We start from the raw sequence: 15,000 nt of genomic DNA, 5'->3' as shown, positions 1-15,000 counted from the left end.
GTCTATCTGTCCGTCTATCTGTCCGTCTATCTGTCCGTCTATCTGTCCGTCTATGTCTATCTGTCCGTCTATCTATCCGTCTGTCCATCTGTCTGTCTGTCCATCTATCTGTCTGTCTGTCCATCTATCTGTCCGTCTATCTGTCCGTCTATGTCTATCTGTCTGTCTGTCTGTCCATCTATCTGTCTGTCTGTCCATCTATCTGTCCGTCTATCTGTCCGTCTATCTATCCGTCTATCTGTCCGTCTATCTGTCCGTCTATCTATCCGTCTATCTGTCCGTCTATGTCTATCTGTCCGTCTATCTATCCGTCTATGTCTATCTATCCGTCTATCTGTCCGTCTATCTGTCCGTCTATCTGTCCGTCTATCTGTCCGTCTATCTGTCCGTCTATCTATCCGTCTATCTGTCCGTCTATCTGTCCGTCTATCTGTCCGTCTATGTCTATCTGTCCGTCTATCTATCCGTCTATCTATCCGTCTATCTATCCGTCTATCTATCCGTCTATCTATCCGTCTATCTATCCGTCTATCTATCCGTCTATGTCTATCTATCCGTCTATGGCCCGGATTCACAAAGCACTTGAGCCGACATATCTCCAGATACGGCGCGTAAGTGCAAATATGCGCCGTCGTATCTGTGCGCCGTGCCCACAAAACTAAGATACGCCTAAAAATAGGCTTCATCCAACCGACGTAACTTGCCTACGCCGGCATAGAGTGGGCGCATATTTACGCTGGACGCATTTTGCACTCCCATTAATTTTCTATGCAAATGAGGGAGATACGCCCCGATTCACGATCGTACATGCGCCCGACGCGGTGCGCGTAAGTTGTTCGTCCGGCGTAAAGTTATGCCCCATAAAGAGGTGTAACTCAACAGCAGACATGGAAAGGTCTGCACCAGGGAACACAAGCCCGCGTATTTTACGTAGGACGTGAATATGACTAGGCGTAGGTTACGTTCACGCCGTAGGCAGTGATCCGGCATATCTTAGGCAGTTTTTCCGATGTGATTGTGAGCATGCGCACTAGGATGTGCCCATGGGACGGCGCATGCGCCGTTCGTTATACGTATCTGTCTGGCGCTTGGCCCTTCATTTGCATGGGGTCACGCCCACTTCCACTTACGCCTTGGAAACCCAGCGCAGTTTTGGGAGGAAGTGCTTTGTGAATTCAATGCTTGCCTCCATGCGCTGCATCGGCGTAGCGTAAAGGAGATACGCTACGGCGGCATAAATGTGCGCCATTGTCTGTGAATCCGGGCCTATGTATCCATCTATCAGTCTATCTATTTGTCTATGTATCTATCTATATCTACATATATATATTCTCTCACACACTGTATTTATATAAACACACTCGGTACATTTTCTGTGTTGTGTGCGGAACAATATATAACAATAAATTATAGGAAGATCGCATCCCCGGCATCACCTTTGCTGAGCCAATCCCCAGCCAGCTGTAAGCCAAGGATGCGGCTTGAGACGACTTACCTCCATCTGCCCCTTCTCTGTGGTGATCTGACAATACGGAAGCTGGAAGGGTAGAATAGCCATGGCGGGACGGGGGAGGGTGGGGGGGAATCTGGAACCTTTGCACGGAACGCACCTTATAGATAAAAACACAACAAAGGTTTCTATGAGACATCAGAAGGAGGCGGCTTCACCAATACAACGAGACATCAGAGATAGACAACCTCCGAGAGACGGAGATCTACTTCAACAACACCGAGGAAGTCACATATCTCCAGGCACAGTGTCCTGTTTGGTTCACACCAGAACGCGGTGCCAGAAAGGCGCGTTCCATGTGCGTTTCCTGCACCGTGTTCAAAACGCACTGCCTTTGTGATCTACTGCGGGTGAGGATACATTGTAACCCCAAAATAGATCCCAAACACAGTGGACACAAAAAAGTATTACAAGAAAGTGCTGGGTTTAGGGGTGGGTTGCGCTCAGAACGCAGGGATCAGAAGGGGGGGGCGTCGCGCTCAGAACGCAGGGATCAGGAGGGGGGGCGTCGCGCTCAGAACGCAGGGATCAGGAGGGGGGGGCGTCACGCTCAGAACGCAGGGATCAGGAGAGGGGGGCGTCACGCTCAGAACGCAGGGATCAGGAGAGGGGGGCGTCGCGATCAGAACGCAGGGATCAGGAGGGGGGCGCGATCAGAACGCAGGAATCAGGAGGGGGGCGCGATCAGAACGCAGGGATCAGGAGGGGGGCGCGATCAGAACGCAGGGATCAGGAGGGGGGCGCGATCAGAACGCAGGGATCAGGAGGGGGGCGCGATCAGAACGCAGGGATCAGGAGGGGGCGTCACGCTCAGAACGCAGGGATCAGGAGAGGCGGGCGTCGCGCTCAGAACGCAGGGATCAGGAGAGGGGGGCGTCGCGCTCAGAACGCAGGGATCAGGAGGGGGGCGCGATCAGAACGCAGGGATCAGGAGGGGGGCGCGATCAGAACGCAGGGATCAGGAGGGGGGCGTCACGCTCAGAACGCAGGGATCAGGAGAGGCGGGCGTCGCGCTCAGAACGCAGGGATCAGGAGAGGGGGCGTCGCGCTCAGAACGCAGGGATCAGGAGAGGGGGGCGTCGCGCTCAGAACGCAGGGATCAGGAGAGGGGGGCGTCGCGATCAGAAGGCAGGGATCAGGAGAGGGGGCGTCGCGATCAGAACGCAGGGATCAGGAGGGGGGCGCGATCAGAACGCAGGGATCAGGAGGGGGGCGCGATCAGAACGCAGGAATCAGGAGGGGGGCGCGATCAGAACGCAGGAATCAGGAGGGGGGCGCGATCAGAACGCAGGGATCAGGAGGGGGGCGCGATCAGAACGCAGGGATCAGGAGGGGGGCGCGATCAGAATGCAGGGATCAGGAGGGGGGCGCGATCAGAACGCAGGGATCAGGAGGGGGGCGCGATCAGAACGCAGGGATCAGGAGGGGGGCGCGATCAGAACGCAGGGATCAGGAGGGGGGCGCGATCAGAACGCAGGGATCAGGAGGGGGGCGTCACGCTCAGAACGCAGGGATCAGGAAAGGCGGGCGTCGCGCTCAGAACGCAGGGATCAGGAGAGGGGGGCGTCGCGCTCAGAACGCAGGGATCAGGAGAGGGGGGCGTCGCGCTCAGAACGCAGGGGATCAGGAGAGGGGGGCGTCGCGCTCAGAACGCAGGGATCAGGAGAGGGGGGCGTCGCGCTCAGAACGCAGGGATCAGGAGAGGGGGGCGTCGCGCTCAGAACGCAGGGATCAGGAGAGGGGGGCGTCGCGCTCAGAACGCAGGGATAAGCAGAGGGGGGCGTCGCGCTCAGAACGCAGGGATCAGGAGAGGGGGGCGTCGCGATCAGAACGCAGGGATCAGGAGAGGGGGGCGTCGCGATCAGAACGCAGGGATCAGGAGGGGGGGCGCGATCAGAACGCAGGGATCAGGAGGGGGGCGCGATCAGAACGCAGGGATCAGGAGGGGGGCGCGATCAGAACGCAGGGATCAGGAGGCGGGCGCGATCAGAACGCAGGGATCAGGAGGGGGGCGCGATCAGAACGCAGGGATCAGGAGGGCGGCGCGATCAGAAAGCAGGGATCAGGAGGGGGGCGTCACGCTCAGAATGCAGGGATCAGGAGAGGCGGGCGTCACGCTCAGAACGCAGGGATAAGCAGAGGGGGGCGTCGCGCTCAGAACGCAGGGATAAGCAGAGGGGGGCGTCACGCTCAGAACGCAGGGATCAGGAGAGGGGGGCGTCGCGATCAGAACGCAGGGATCAGGAGGGGGGCGTCGCGCTCAGAACGCAGGGATCAGGAGGGGGGCGTCGCGCTCAGAACGCAGGGACCAGGAGGGGGGCGTCGCGCTCAGAACGCAGGGATCAGGAGGGGGGCGTCGCGCTCAGAACGCAGGGATCAGGAGGGGGGCGTCGCGCTCAGAACGCAGGGATCAGGAGGGGGGCGTCGCGCTCAGAACGCAGGGATCCGGAGGGGGGCGTCGCGCTCAGAACGCAGGGATCCGGAGGGGGGCGTCGCGCTCAGAACGCAGGGATCCGGAGGGGGGCGTCGCGCTCAGAACGCAGGGATCCGGAGGGGGGCGTCGCGCTCAGAACGCAGGGATCCGGAGGGGGGCGTCACGCTCAGAACGCAGGGATCCGGAGGGGGGCGTCACGCTCAGAACGCAGGGATCCGGAGGGGGCGTCGCGCTCAGAACGCAGGGATCCGGAGGGGGCGTCGCGCTAAGAACGCAGGGATCCGGAGGGGGGCGTCGCGCTCAGAACGCAGGGATCAGGAGGGGGGCGTCGCGCTCAGAACGCAGGGATCCGGAGGGGGCGTCGCGCTGAGAACGCAGGGATCCGGAGGGGGGCGTCGCGCTCAGAACGCAGGGATCAGGAGGGGGGCGTCGCGCTCAGAATGCAGGGATCAGGAGGGGGGCGTCACGCTCAGAACGCAGGGATCAGGAGGGGGGCGTCGCGCTCAGAACGCAGGGACCAGGAGGGGGGCGTCGCGCTCAGAACGCAGGGATCCGGAGGGGGGCGTCACCCTCAGAACGCAGGGATCCGGAGGGGGGCGTCACCCTCAGAACGCAGGGATCCGGAGGGGGGCGTCACGCTCAGAATGCAGGGATCAGGAGGGGGGCGTCGCGCTCAGAACGCAGGGACCAGGAGGGGGGCGTCACCCTCAGAACGCAGGGATCCGGAGGGGGGCGTCACCCTCAGAACGCAGGGATCCGGAGGGGGGCGTCACGCTCAGAACGCAGGGATCCGGAGGGGGGCGTCACGCTCAGAACGCAGGGATCAGGAGGGGGGCGTCACGCTCAGAACGCAGGGATCAGGAGGGGGGCGTCACGCTCAGAACGCAGGGATCAGGAGGGGGGCGTCACGCTCAGAACGCAGGGATCAGGAGGGGGGCGTCACGCTCAGAACGCAGGGATCCGGAGGGGGGCGTCACGCTCAGAACGCAGGGATCCGGAGGGGGGCGTCACCCTCAGAACGCAGGGATCCGGAGGGGGGCGTCACGCTCAGAACGCAGGGATCCGGAGGGGGGCGTCACGCTCAGAACGCAGGGATCCGGAGGGGGGCGTCACGCTCAGAACGCAGGGATCCGGAGGGGGGCGTCACGCTCAGAATGCAGGGATCCGGAGGGGGGCGTCGCGCTCAGAACGCAGGGACCAGGAGGGGGGCGTCGCGCTCAGAACGCAGGGATCCGGAGGGGGGCGTCACCCTCAGAACGCAGGGATCCGGAGGGGGGCGTCACGCTCAGAACGCAGGGATCAGGAGGGGGGCGTCGCACTCAGAACGCAGGGATCCGGAGGGGGGCGTCACGCTCAGAACGCAGGGATCAGGAGGGGGGCGTCGCGCTCAGAACGCAGGGATCCGGAGGGGGGCGCATCGCTCAGAACGCAGGGATCCGGAGGGGGGCGTCACGCTCAGAACGCAGGGATCCGGAGGGGGGCGTCACGCTCAGAATGCAGGGATCAGGAGGGGGGCGTCGCGCTCAGAACGCAGGGACCAGGAGGGGGGCCTCGCGCTCAGAACGCAGGGATCCGGAGGGGGGCGTCACCCTCAGAACGCAGGGACCAGGCGGGCGTCGCGCTCAGAACGCAGGGATCAGGAGGGGGGCGTCGCACTCAGAACGCAGGGATCCGGAGGGGGGCGTCACGCTCAGAACGCAGGGATCAGGAGGGGGGCGTCGCGCTCAGAACGCAGGGATCCGGAGGGGGGCGCATCGCTCAGAACGCAGGGATCCGAAAGGGGGGCGCATTGCTCAGAACGCAGGGATCAGGAGGGGGGCGTCACGCTCAGAACGCAGGGATCAGGAGGGGGGCGTCACGCTCAGAACGCAGGGATCCGGAGGGCGTCGGTATAGGCGAATTTCCTACCTACAGGATTAGATCAGGCGCTGGAGGAGGCAACACATCGCCCCTCTGAAAAGCGATACGGGTGGGCGTGGCCTAAGGGTTTTACTGACCTGAGCTGCTGCGGGTTCTCATGCAGACCCACCACCCAGTAATGATCGGACTTTCCTTTGCAGTGTTCTCGGGTGTTACACACCGGCGTCCAGGTGTCCCCCAATCCTCTGTTCAGCAGCCGCACCACCCCCTCCGAATCCACAGAACACGGACTCCCTACACAGGGAACAGAACAAAGAGTCACACAAACAACCTCAACACAAAACAGCAATACTAAAAAAAAAAAAGTTTAGAGTATACAGTATCTGACAAAAGTAAGTACACCCCTCAGTCACATTTCTTGTATCTTTTCATGTGACAACGCTGAAGAAATGACACTTTGTATCTACAATGTTGTGTAGTGAGTGTACAGGGGGGGAGGGGTGTACGGGGGGGGAGGAGTGTACACAGGGGGGGGGGGGGGAAGTGTACACAGGGGGGGAGGAGTGTACACAGGGGGGGGAGGAGTGTACACAGGGGGGGGGGAAGTGTACACAGGGGGGGGGAGTGTACACAGGGGGGGGAGGAGTGTACACAGGGGGGGGGAGTGTACACAGGGGGGGAGGAGTGTACAGCTTGTATAACAAATCACTCAACACACGGCCATTAATGTCTAAACCACTGGCAACAAAAGTCAGGACACCCCTAAGTGAAAAATCTCCAAATTTGGGGCCCAAAGTGTGAATATTTTGTGTGGCCGCCATTATTTTTAACCCTCTTGGGCATGGAGGTCACCAGAGCTTCACAGGTTGTCACCGGAGTCACTGGTGGACCTCATCAGAGGTTAGTGATCCATGGTGGTAAATCTCCTCTCACCATGGTGCTAAATCTCCTCTCACCCATGGTGGGAAATCTCCTCTCACCATGGTGGTAAATCTCCTCTCTCCATGGTGGTAAATCTCCTCTCTCCATGGTGGTAAATCTCCTCTCACCCATGGTGGGAAATCTCCTCTCACCATGGTGGTAAATCTCCTCCCGTCCATGGTGGTAAATCTCCTTTCACCATGGTGGTAAATCTCCTCTCACCATGGTGGTAAATCTCCTCTCACCCATGGTGGTAAATCTCCTCTCACCCATGGTGGTAAATCTCCTCTCACCATGGTGGTAAATCTCCTCTCACCCATGGTGGGAAATCTCCTCTCACCATGGTGGTAAATCTCCTCTCACACATGGTGGTAAATCTCCTCTCACCATGGTGGTAAATCTCCTCTCACCATGGTGGTAAATCTCCTCTCACCCATGGTGGGAAATCTCCTCTCACCATGGTGGTAAATCTCCTCTCACCATGGTGGTAAATCTCCTCTCACCCATGGTGGTAAATCTCCTCTCACCCATGGTGGTAAATCTCCTCTCACCCATGGTGGTAAATCTCCTCTCACCCATGGTGGTAAATCTCCTCTCACCCATGGTGGTAAATCTCCTCTCACCCATGGTGGTAAATCTCCTCTCACCCATGGTGGTAAATCTCCTCTCACCATGGTGGTAAATCTCCTCTCACCATGGCGGTAAATCTCCTCTCACCATGGCGGTAAATCTCCTCCCACCATGGCGGTAAATCTCCTCCCACCATGGTGGGAAATCTCCTCTCACCATGGTGGGAAATCTCCTCTCACCATGGTGGTAAATCTCCTCTCACCATGGTGGGAAATCTCCTCTCACCATGGTGGGAAATCTCCTCTCACCATGGTGGAAAATCTCCTCTCACCATGGTGGTAAATCTCCTCTCACCATGGTGGTAAATCTCCTCTCACCATGGTGGGAAATCTCCTCTCACCATGGTGGAAAATCTCCTCTCACCACGGTGGTAAATCTCCTCTCACCATGGTGGTAAATCTCCTCTCACAGGTACATGGAAGAGAGTCGGAAGGAAGTAGAGAGGAGACATCGCTGGAAGTGACAGCAGAGGAGATTTACCACCATGGATCACTTTAAGGCCCCTTTCACACTGGGTGCGTGAGGTGCGGTGGCACGGCGCAATTTTTAGCGCCGCTATACCGTCGTATTTACCACGATATTCGGCGGCTAGTAGGGCAGTTTTAACCCCCGCTAGTGGCCGAAAAAGGGTTAATACCGCCCGCAAACCGCGGCTACAGCGCTCTGGTCTTTGGCCAGCCAAATGGTCCGGGGCTGAAGTGGTTAAAATGAACAGTGGTGGTAGGAATAAAAAAGCCAGAACAGCGCAGTCACATGACCTGTCAAAGTCACACGGCTGACTATCCTCCAATCCGAGTTAACAGACGCAATACCCACGTCTGCATTTTATGAATGGCCTGTGAGCAATATGAAGACATATGATGGGTAGCGGTGCCGGCTCGTCGTTACAAATCGCCCCCATCGCGTGAGCGCCGAGGACTATCCTCTGTAAGGGGCAGACACAGCGCAGGGAACTGGCAACACAACAAGCAGAAGGCGATCGTTTCCCGGCATCCGATCGCTGTTCATTTCTATGACAAACACCGAGACTCGGCTCATCCGTCTCCGTGGGTTTTGTGTTTTTTTGCCAATATTGTGAAAAAAGCGGTTCAATGTTTTCACAGAAGCCCAAAATGTAAATCAGCAGATTTCCTGCAAGCTGTTATTGAAGAACATAAAAGTAATGATCCAAAACATCAGCCAATGGAACAAATCCAATCCATAGCAGGACAATATCATGTCGCCACCTTGTGGCCATTGGCTGAAATGCACTTAAAATGCGGAGAAAGCAAAACTCCGTCCGTTCCGAATTATTATGTTTCTGTGAAAAACCTTTTTATGCAACTTCACATTTTACGTAAGTACCGTATATATGCGAGTATAAGCCCAGGTACCTACCGTATATACTATATGCTCTCTCTATATACCGTATACAATCTCCATATACCGTATATACTCTCTATATACTCTATACACTCTCTATATACCGTATATACTCTATACACTCTCTATATACCGTATATACTCTATACACTCTCTATATACCGTATATACTCTATACACTCTCTCTATACCGTATACACTCTATACACTCTCTATATACCGTATATACTCTACACACTCTCTATATACCGTATATACTATATGCTCTCTCTATATACCGTATACAATCTCCATATACCGTATATACTCTCTATATACCGTATATACTCTACACACTCTCTATATACCGTATATACTCTATACACTCTCTATATACCATATACACTCTCTATATACCGTATATACTCTATACACTCTCTCTATACCGTATATACTCTATATACCGTATATACTCTATACACTCTCTATATACCATATATACCCTATACACTCTCTATATACCGTATATACTTTATACACTCTCTATATACCGTATATATGAGTATAAGCCCAGGTACCTACCGTATATACACTCTCTATATACCGTATACACTCTATACACTCTCTCAATAAGTCTTTGGAGCGTAATTTGGAGCATGCGCACTGGGATACGTCCACGGACGGCGCATGCGCCGTTCGTTCAAAACGTCAATCACGTCGGGTCACGATTCATTAGCATTAAACACGCCCACCTCTTCACAATTTGAATTAGGCGCGCTTAGGCCGGCACATTTACGCTACGCCGTCGTAACTTAGGACGCAAGTGCTTTGTGAATACAGCACTTGCCCCTCTAACTTACGGCGGCATAGCGTATATGAGATACGCTACGCCTGCCTAACGTTAGGCTCATCTACGTGAATCCAGCTCTTCAGTGTTGTCACATGAAAAGATACAAGAAATGTGAGTGAGGGGTGTACTTACTTTTGTGTGAGATACTGTGTATTATAGTCATGCCTGAAATTCTTCTACAACTAATATTAATGCAATATAACAATATGGAACGACCACCATTTTATTCTCCGGGGTGTCTGCTCTCAGAAAATATAAAATGTTTGGGGGTTCTCTACCTTGGCGCACATCTTGAACCTTGTAGGTGTTGATAAAGTTTTTTTTATTCAATACACTTTAAGCTCTTCTTACCTTCTGCACTGAAGCCGAGCCAGGACAGGTAACTTTTCCTGGACAGGGGTAGAGGGTCGCCATGCAGGACCTGCCTCCTCTTCTTCCCCAGCTCCAGGAGCTGCACCCCCAGACACTGCTCTCCATCAAACCCCGTACCTGGAGAGGAACAGAGGAAGACATCGTCACCAGAAAAAATCATCATGTGATGGCGCCGGAGAATATTACTAGATAATAATAATTGATGCTTTGATGAAGGCTTCTTAGCCGAAACGCGTCGGCGTATTGCCTGAACTTACGTAACCAATAAAATACTTTTATTCAAGAGCATTCGTTGCGCACGCCGCAATTCCAGAAGAAAGGCTTTGTGTTGCTCATCAGGAGCCATAGGTCACTACTATCAGAGGAAAAAATAATCTTTCCATGGGGACACTGGTTCCTGTGACAACTGTCTAATAAGGGATATCCCTCAAACGTGACAAATTTCATAAATTGGGCAATTCGAAAAGAAAATCCGCAAATTCTAAAGAAAATCCGGAAAGTCGAAAATGCGTAACCAATAAAAGACTTTTATTCAACAGCATCCGAGTTGCCAGCCCTTTTCGATTCAAATATAGCAGATAATAAGCCTGGAGTTCGAGAACTTTAAAATTTGGAGCCCCAATCCCCCTGAAGAAGTCACATGATCGAGGGATGAACTGCATTGGAGCAGAGCAACACAAAGCCTTTTTCCTCTCTTCCTCTGATAGTAGTGACCTATGGCTCCTGATAAGCAACACAAAGCCTTTCTTCTGGAATTGCGGCGTGCGCAACAACGTCACCCACAAGCTCTGCTCCAATGCAGTTCATCCCTCGATCATGTGACTTCTTCAGGGGGATTGGGTGACATTGCTCCAAATTGTAAAGTTCCCGAACTCCAGGCTTATTATCTGCCATATTTGAATCGAAAAGGGCCGGCAACTCGGATGCTCTTGAATAAAAGTCTTTTATTGGTTACACATTTTTGACGTTCCGGATTTTCTTTGAATTTGCAGATTCGGAAATTCAAAAAAAAAATCCGAAAATTCTAAAGAAAATCTGGAGATTCAAAAAGAAAAATCTGCAAATTAAAAGAAGAGGGGGAAAAAAAAAAAAATCTTTCCATGGGGACACTGGTTCCTGTGACGACTGTCTAATAAGGGATATCCCTCAAACGTGACAAATTTCATAAATTCGAAAAGAAAATCCGGAAAAACAAAATCCGGAAATTCAAAAGAAAATCCGGAACGTCGAAAATGCGAGCGAAAATCCAGAAACTCAAAAGAAAATCTGGAAATGTAAAAGAAAATGCGGAATGGAGCGAGCGGACTGACGTCACACACTGCTGGTCTCCAGTTGGTCATGTGATCTCATTCAGTCGCTTTTATTTTACCCCCCCCCCCCAGGCGTCTTCATATCATAGGTACCCCCGTAGTACAGCCCAGAAGGAATATTCTCGAGCAGTCTGCTTGCCTCCTGCAGGGCGCGCTCTGTGATCAGCGGGTCAATGAGACTCGGCTGATTACAGATCGGAGTAAAGGGGTCGATCCCGTCCCCTTACCTCGTGATCAGCTGCCAGCCAATGACAGATGATCATGTGATGTAAACAGAGCTGATAATCGGTTATATTTTCTCATCTCACGCCAACAGCGCAAGAAAAAAAGGACGATCACCGGCGGCTGTCAGAGAGACAGGAGAGCCACCTGCCAGTGAATAACAGTGCTGCCTACCAGTGACCACCAGCGCCAACTATCAGTGCCCACAGTTCCGCCACCAGTGCCCCACCAGTGCCGCCTCCTCTGTCCTCCACCAGTGCCGCCTCCAGCTGTCCCCCAACAGTGCCGCCTCCAGCTGTCCCCCAACAGTGCCCACATTTCCGCCCACAGTGCCTCCCATCAGTGTCCCCACCAGTAAAGCCTTATCTGTGCCGCCTCAGCTGTCCCCCACCAGTGCCGCCTCAGCTGTCCCCCAATTAGTGCCGCCTCAGCTGTCCCCCAATTAGTGCCGCCTCAGCTGTCCCCCAATTAGTGCCGCCTCAGCTGTCCCCCAATTAGTGCCGCCTCAGCTGTCCCCCAATTAGTGCCGCCTCAGCTGTCCCCCACCAGTGCCGCCTCAGCTGTCCCCCACCAGTGCCGCCTCAGCTGTCCCCCACCAGTGCCGCCTCAGCTGTCCCCCACCAGTGCCGCCTCAGCTGTCCCCCACCAGTGCCGCCTCAGCTGTCCCCCACCAGTGCCGCCTCAGCTGTCCCCCACCAGTGCCGCCTCAGCTGTCCCCCAATTAGCGCCGCCTCAGCTGTCACCCACACCAGTACCCACATTTCCGCCCACAGTGCCCCCCTACAGACATCAGACAACATCCCATCACCAGGAGCCTTTCTACCGCCCCCTACAGACATCAGACAACATGACCTCTCCGATGCACCCACCTCTATGGTAGACCAGGATGAGCTGCTCGCCGTGTCCCGCCATGCACACCACGGGCCCCGGAAGGCTGAGGATCTCCTTCTGAACTCCGCCCACACTGAAGATCCGGAGCAGCAGGGCGCTGGTAGCGCAGGCCACCCATCCCAGGCCCAGGCACACGGCCTGCAGGTCTTCTCCTTTGGGCATGTCCACCATCCAATCCTTACTGTTGTCCCAGGAGCTGAAGTGCAGGCACTGGAGTTTGCTGAGTGGGAAGGAGGATCAGAGTTACAGGAACGGGAAATAATCACCGGATACAATAAATCCCGGGATAATTCTAATCACCGGATACAATAAATCCCGGGATAATTCCAATCACTGGATACAATAAATCCCGGGATAATTCCAATCACTGGATACAATAAATCCCGGGATAATTCCAATCACTGGATACAATAAATCCCGGGATAATTCTAATCACCGGATACCATAAATCCCGGGATAATTCCAATCACTGGATACAATAAATCCCGGGATAATTCCAATCACTGGATACAATAAATCCTGGGATAATTCCAAATCACTGGATACAATAAATCCCGGGATAATTCTAATCACTGGATACAATAAATCCCGGGATAATTCCAATCACTGGATACAATAAATCCCGGGATAATTCTAATCACTGGATACAATAAATCCCGGGATAATTCCAATCACTGGATACAATAAATCCCGGGATAATTCCAATCACTGGATACAATAAATCCCGGGATAATTCCAATCACTGGATACAATAAATCCCGGGATAATTCGAACCACTGGATACAATAAATCCCGGGATAATTCCAATCATTGGATACAATAAATCCCGGGATAATTAGAACCACTGGATACAATAAATCCCGGGATAATTCTAATCACTGGATACAATAAATCCCGGGATAATTCTAATCACCGGATACAATAAATCCCGGGATAATTCGAATCACTGGATACAATAAATCCCGGGATAATTCCAATCATTGGATACAATAAATCCCGGGATAATTCCAATCATTGGATACAATAAATCCCGGGATAATTCCAATCACTGGATACAATAAATCCCGGGATAATTCCAATCACCGGATACAATAAATCCCGGGATAATTCCAATCACTGGATACAATAAATCCCGGGATAATTCTAATCATTGGATACAATAAATCCCGGGATAATTAGAACCACTGGATACAATAAATCCCGGGATAATTCCAATCACCGGATACAATAAATCCCGGGATAATTCGAATCACTGGATACAATAAATCCCGGGATAATTCCAATCACCGGATACAATAAATCCCGGGATAATTCGAATCACTGGATACAATAAATCCCGGGATAATTCCAATCATTGGATACAATAAATCCCGGGATAATTCCAATCACCGGATACAATAAATCCCGGGATAATTCGAATCACTGGATACAATAAATCCCGGGATAATTCCAATCACTGGATACAATAAATCCCGGGAAATTTGTAATCACCGGATACAAAAAAAAAAAAAAAGCCCCGCCCCTTTTCATTGATTGGATTATTGGATTTCAGTTCAATCATGTTGGCTCAGCGTCACATGTGGGCGTTACCTAGGGGGCGGTCTGTAAATACCACCTGTCTAGGAGTGGCCCCTCCTGCAGACTGACATCCACCCAATAGCAGTAGGGTGCCCCTCCCGGCCCCGACCCCCCCCCCCGGGGGGTACACTCACCTTGCCAGCTCCTCGGTGCCCCCACACGCCAGGAGCACGGCCTCCTGGGACATGTCTGCTATGGTGTGGTTCAGGGTGTTGGTGAGGTGCATGGCGTGGTGTATGGAGGTGTCGTGAAATTCCACGTCAATGGCGTTGTCCTGATCGTCATTATAACAGCGAATCACTCCGATGGAATTCCACATCTGATGAGAGAGTTTATTATATTATATGGAGTGTATTATATATAGAGTGTATTATATAGAGAGTATTATATAGAGTGTATTATATTATATAGAGTGTATTATATATAGAGTGTATTATATAGAGAGTATTATATAGAGTGTATTATATAGAGTGTATTATATTATATAGAGTGCATTATATTATATAGAGTGTATTATATTATATAGAGTGTATTATATTATTATTATTGAGTATTATATTATATAGAGTGCATTATATTATATAGAGTGTATTATATTATATAGAGTGCATTATATTATATGGAGTGTATTATATTATTATTATTGAGTATTATATTATATAGAGTGCATTATATTATATAGAGTGTATTATATTATTATTATTGAGTATTATATTATATAGAGTGCATTATATTATATAGAGTGTATTATAGAGAGTGTATTATATTATATAGAGTGTATTATATTATATAGAGTGTATTATATTATATAGAGTGTATTATATTATAGAGAGTGTATTATATTATATAGAGTGTATTATATTATATAGAGTGTATTATATTATATAGAGTGTATTATATTATAGAGAGTGTATTATAGAGAGTGCATTATATTATATAGAGTGTATTATATTATATAGAGTGTATTATAGAGAGTGCATTATATTATATAGAGTGTATTATAGAGAGTGTATTATATTATATAGAGTGTATTATATTATATAGAGTGTATTATATTATATAGAGTGCATTATATTATATA

The 15,000-nt window shown here is 51.7% G+C and overlaps 1 protein-coding gene across 2 annotated transcripts in view; it reads right to left on the bottom strand.

The window, feature by feature from the left end:
- The window catches only part of WDHD1 (WD repeat and HMG-box DNA binding protein 1), a 78,127-nt gene that overhangs the window by 33,393 nt on the left and 29,734 nt on the right, over positions 1-15,000 (bottom strand). The window contains exons 15-17 of one of the 2 annotated variants that reach the window (XM_040333633.1): positions 9,898-10,035; positions 5,942-6,098; positions 1,496-1,610 (exon numbers count right to left, since the gene is read on the bottom strand). In XM_040333633.1, the coding sequence (XP_040189567.1) occupies positions 1,496-1,610; positions 5,942-6,098; positions 9,898-10,035 (410 nt within the window). The remainder of the gene's footprint in view (positions 1-1,495; positions 1,611-5,941; positions 6,099-9,897; positions 10,036-15,000) is intronic. The other variant, XM_040333632.1, reaches the window with a different exon arrangement.

Source organism: Rana temporaria, chromosome 13 (genome assembly GCF_905171775.1).
Source record: "Rana temporaria chromosome 13, aRanTem1.1, whole genome shotgun sequence".
Lineage (NCBI taxonomy): Eukaryota > Metazoa > Chordata > Amphibia > Anura > Ranidae > Rana > Rana temporaria.
This window is presented reverse-complemented; position numbering and strand designations above follow the sequence as displayed.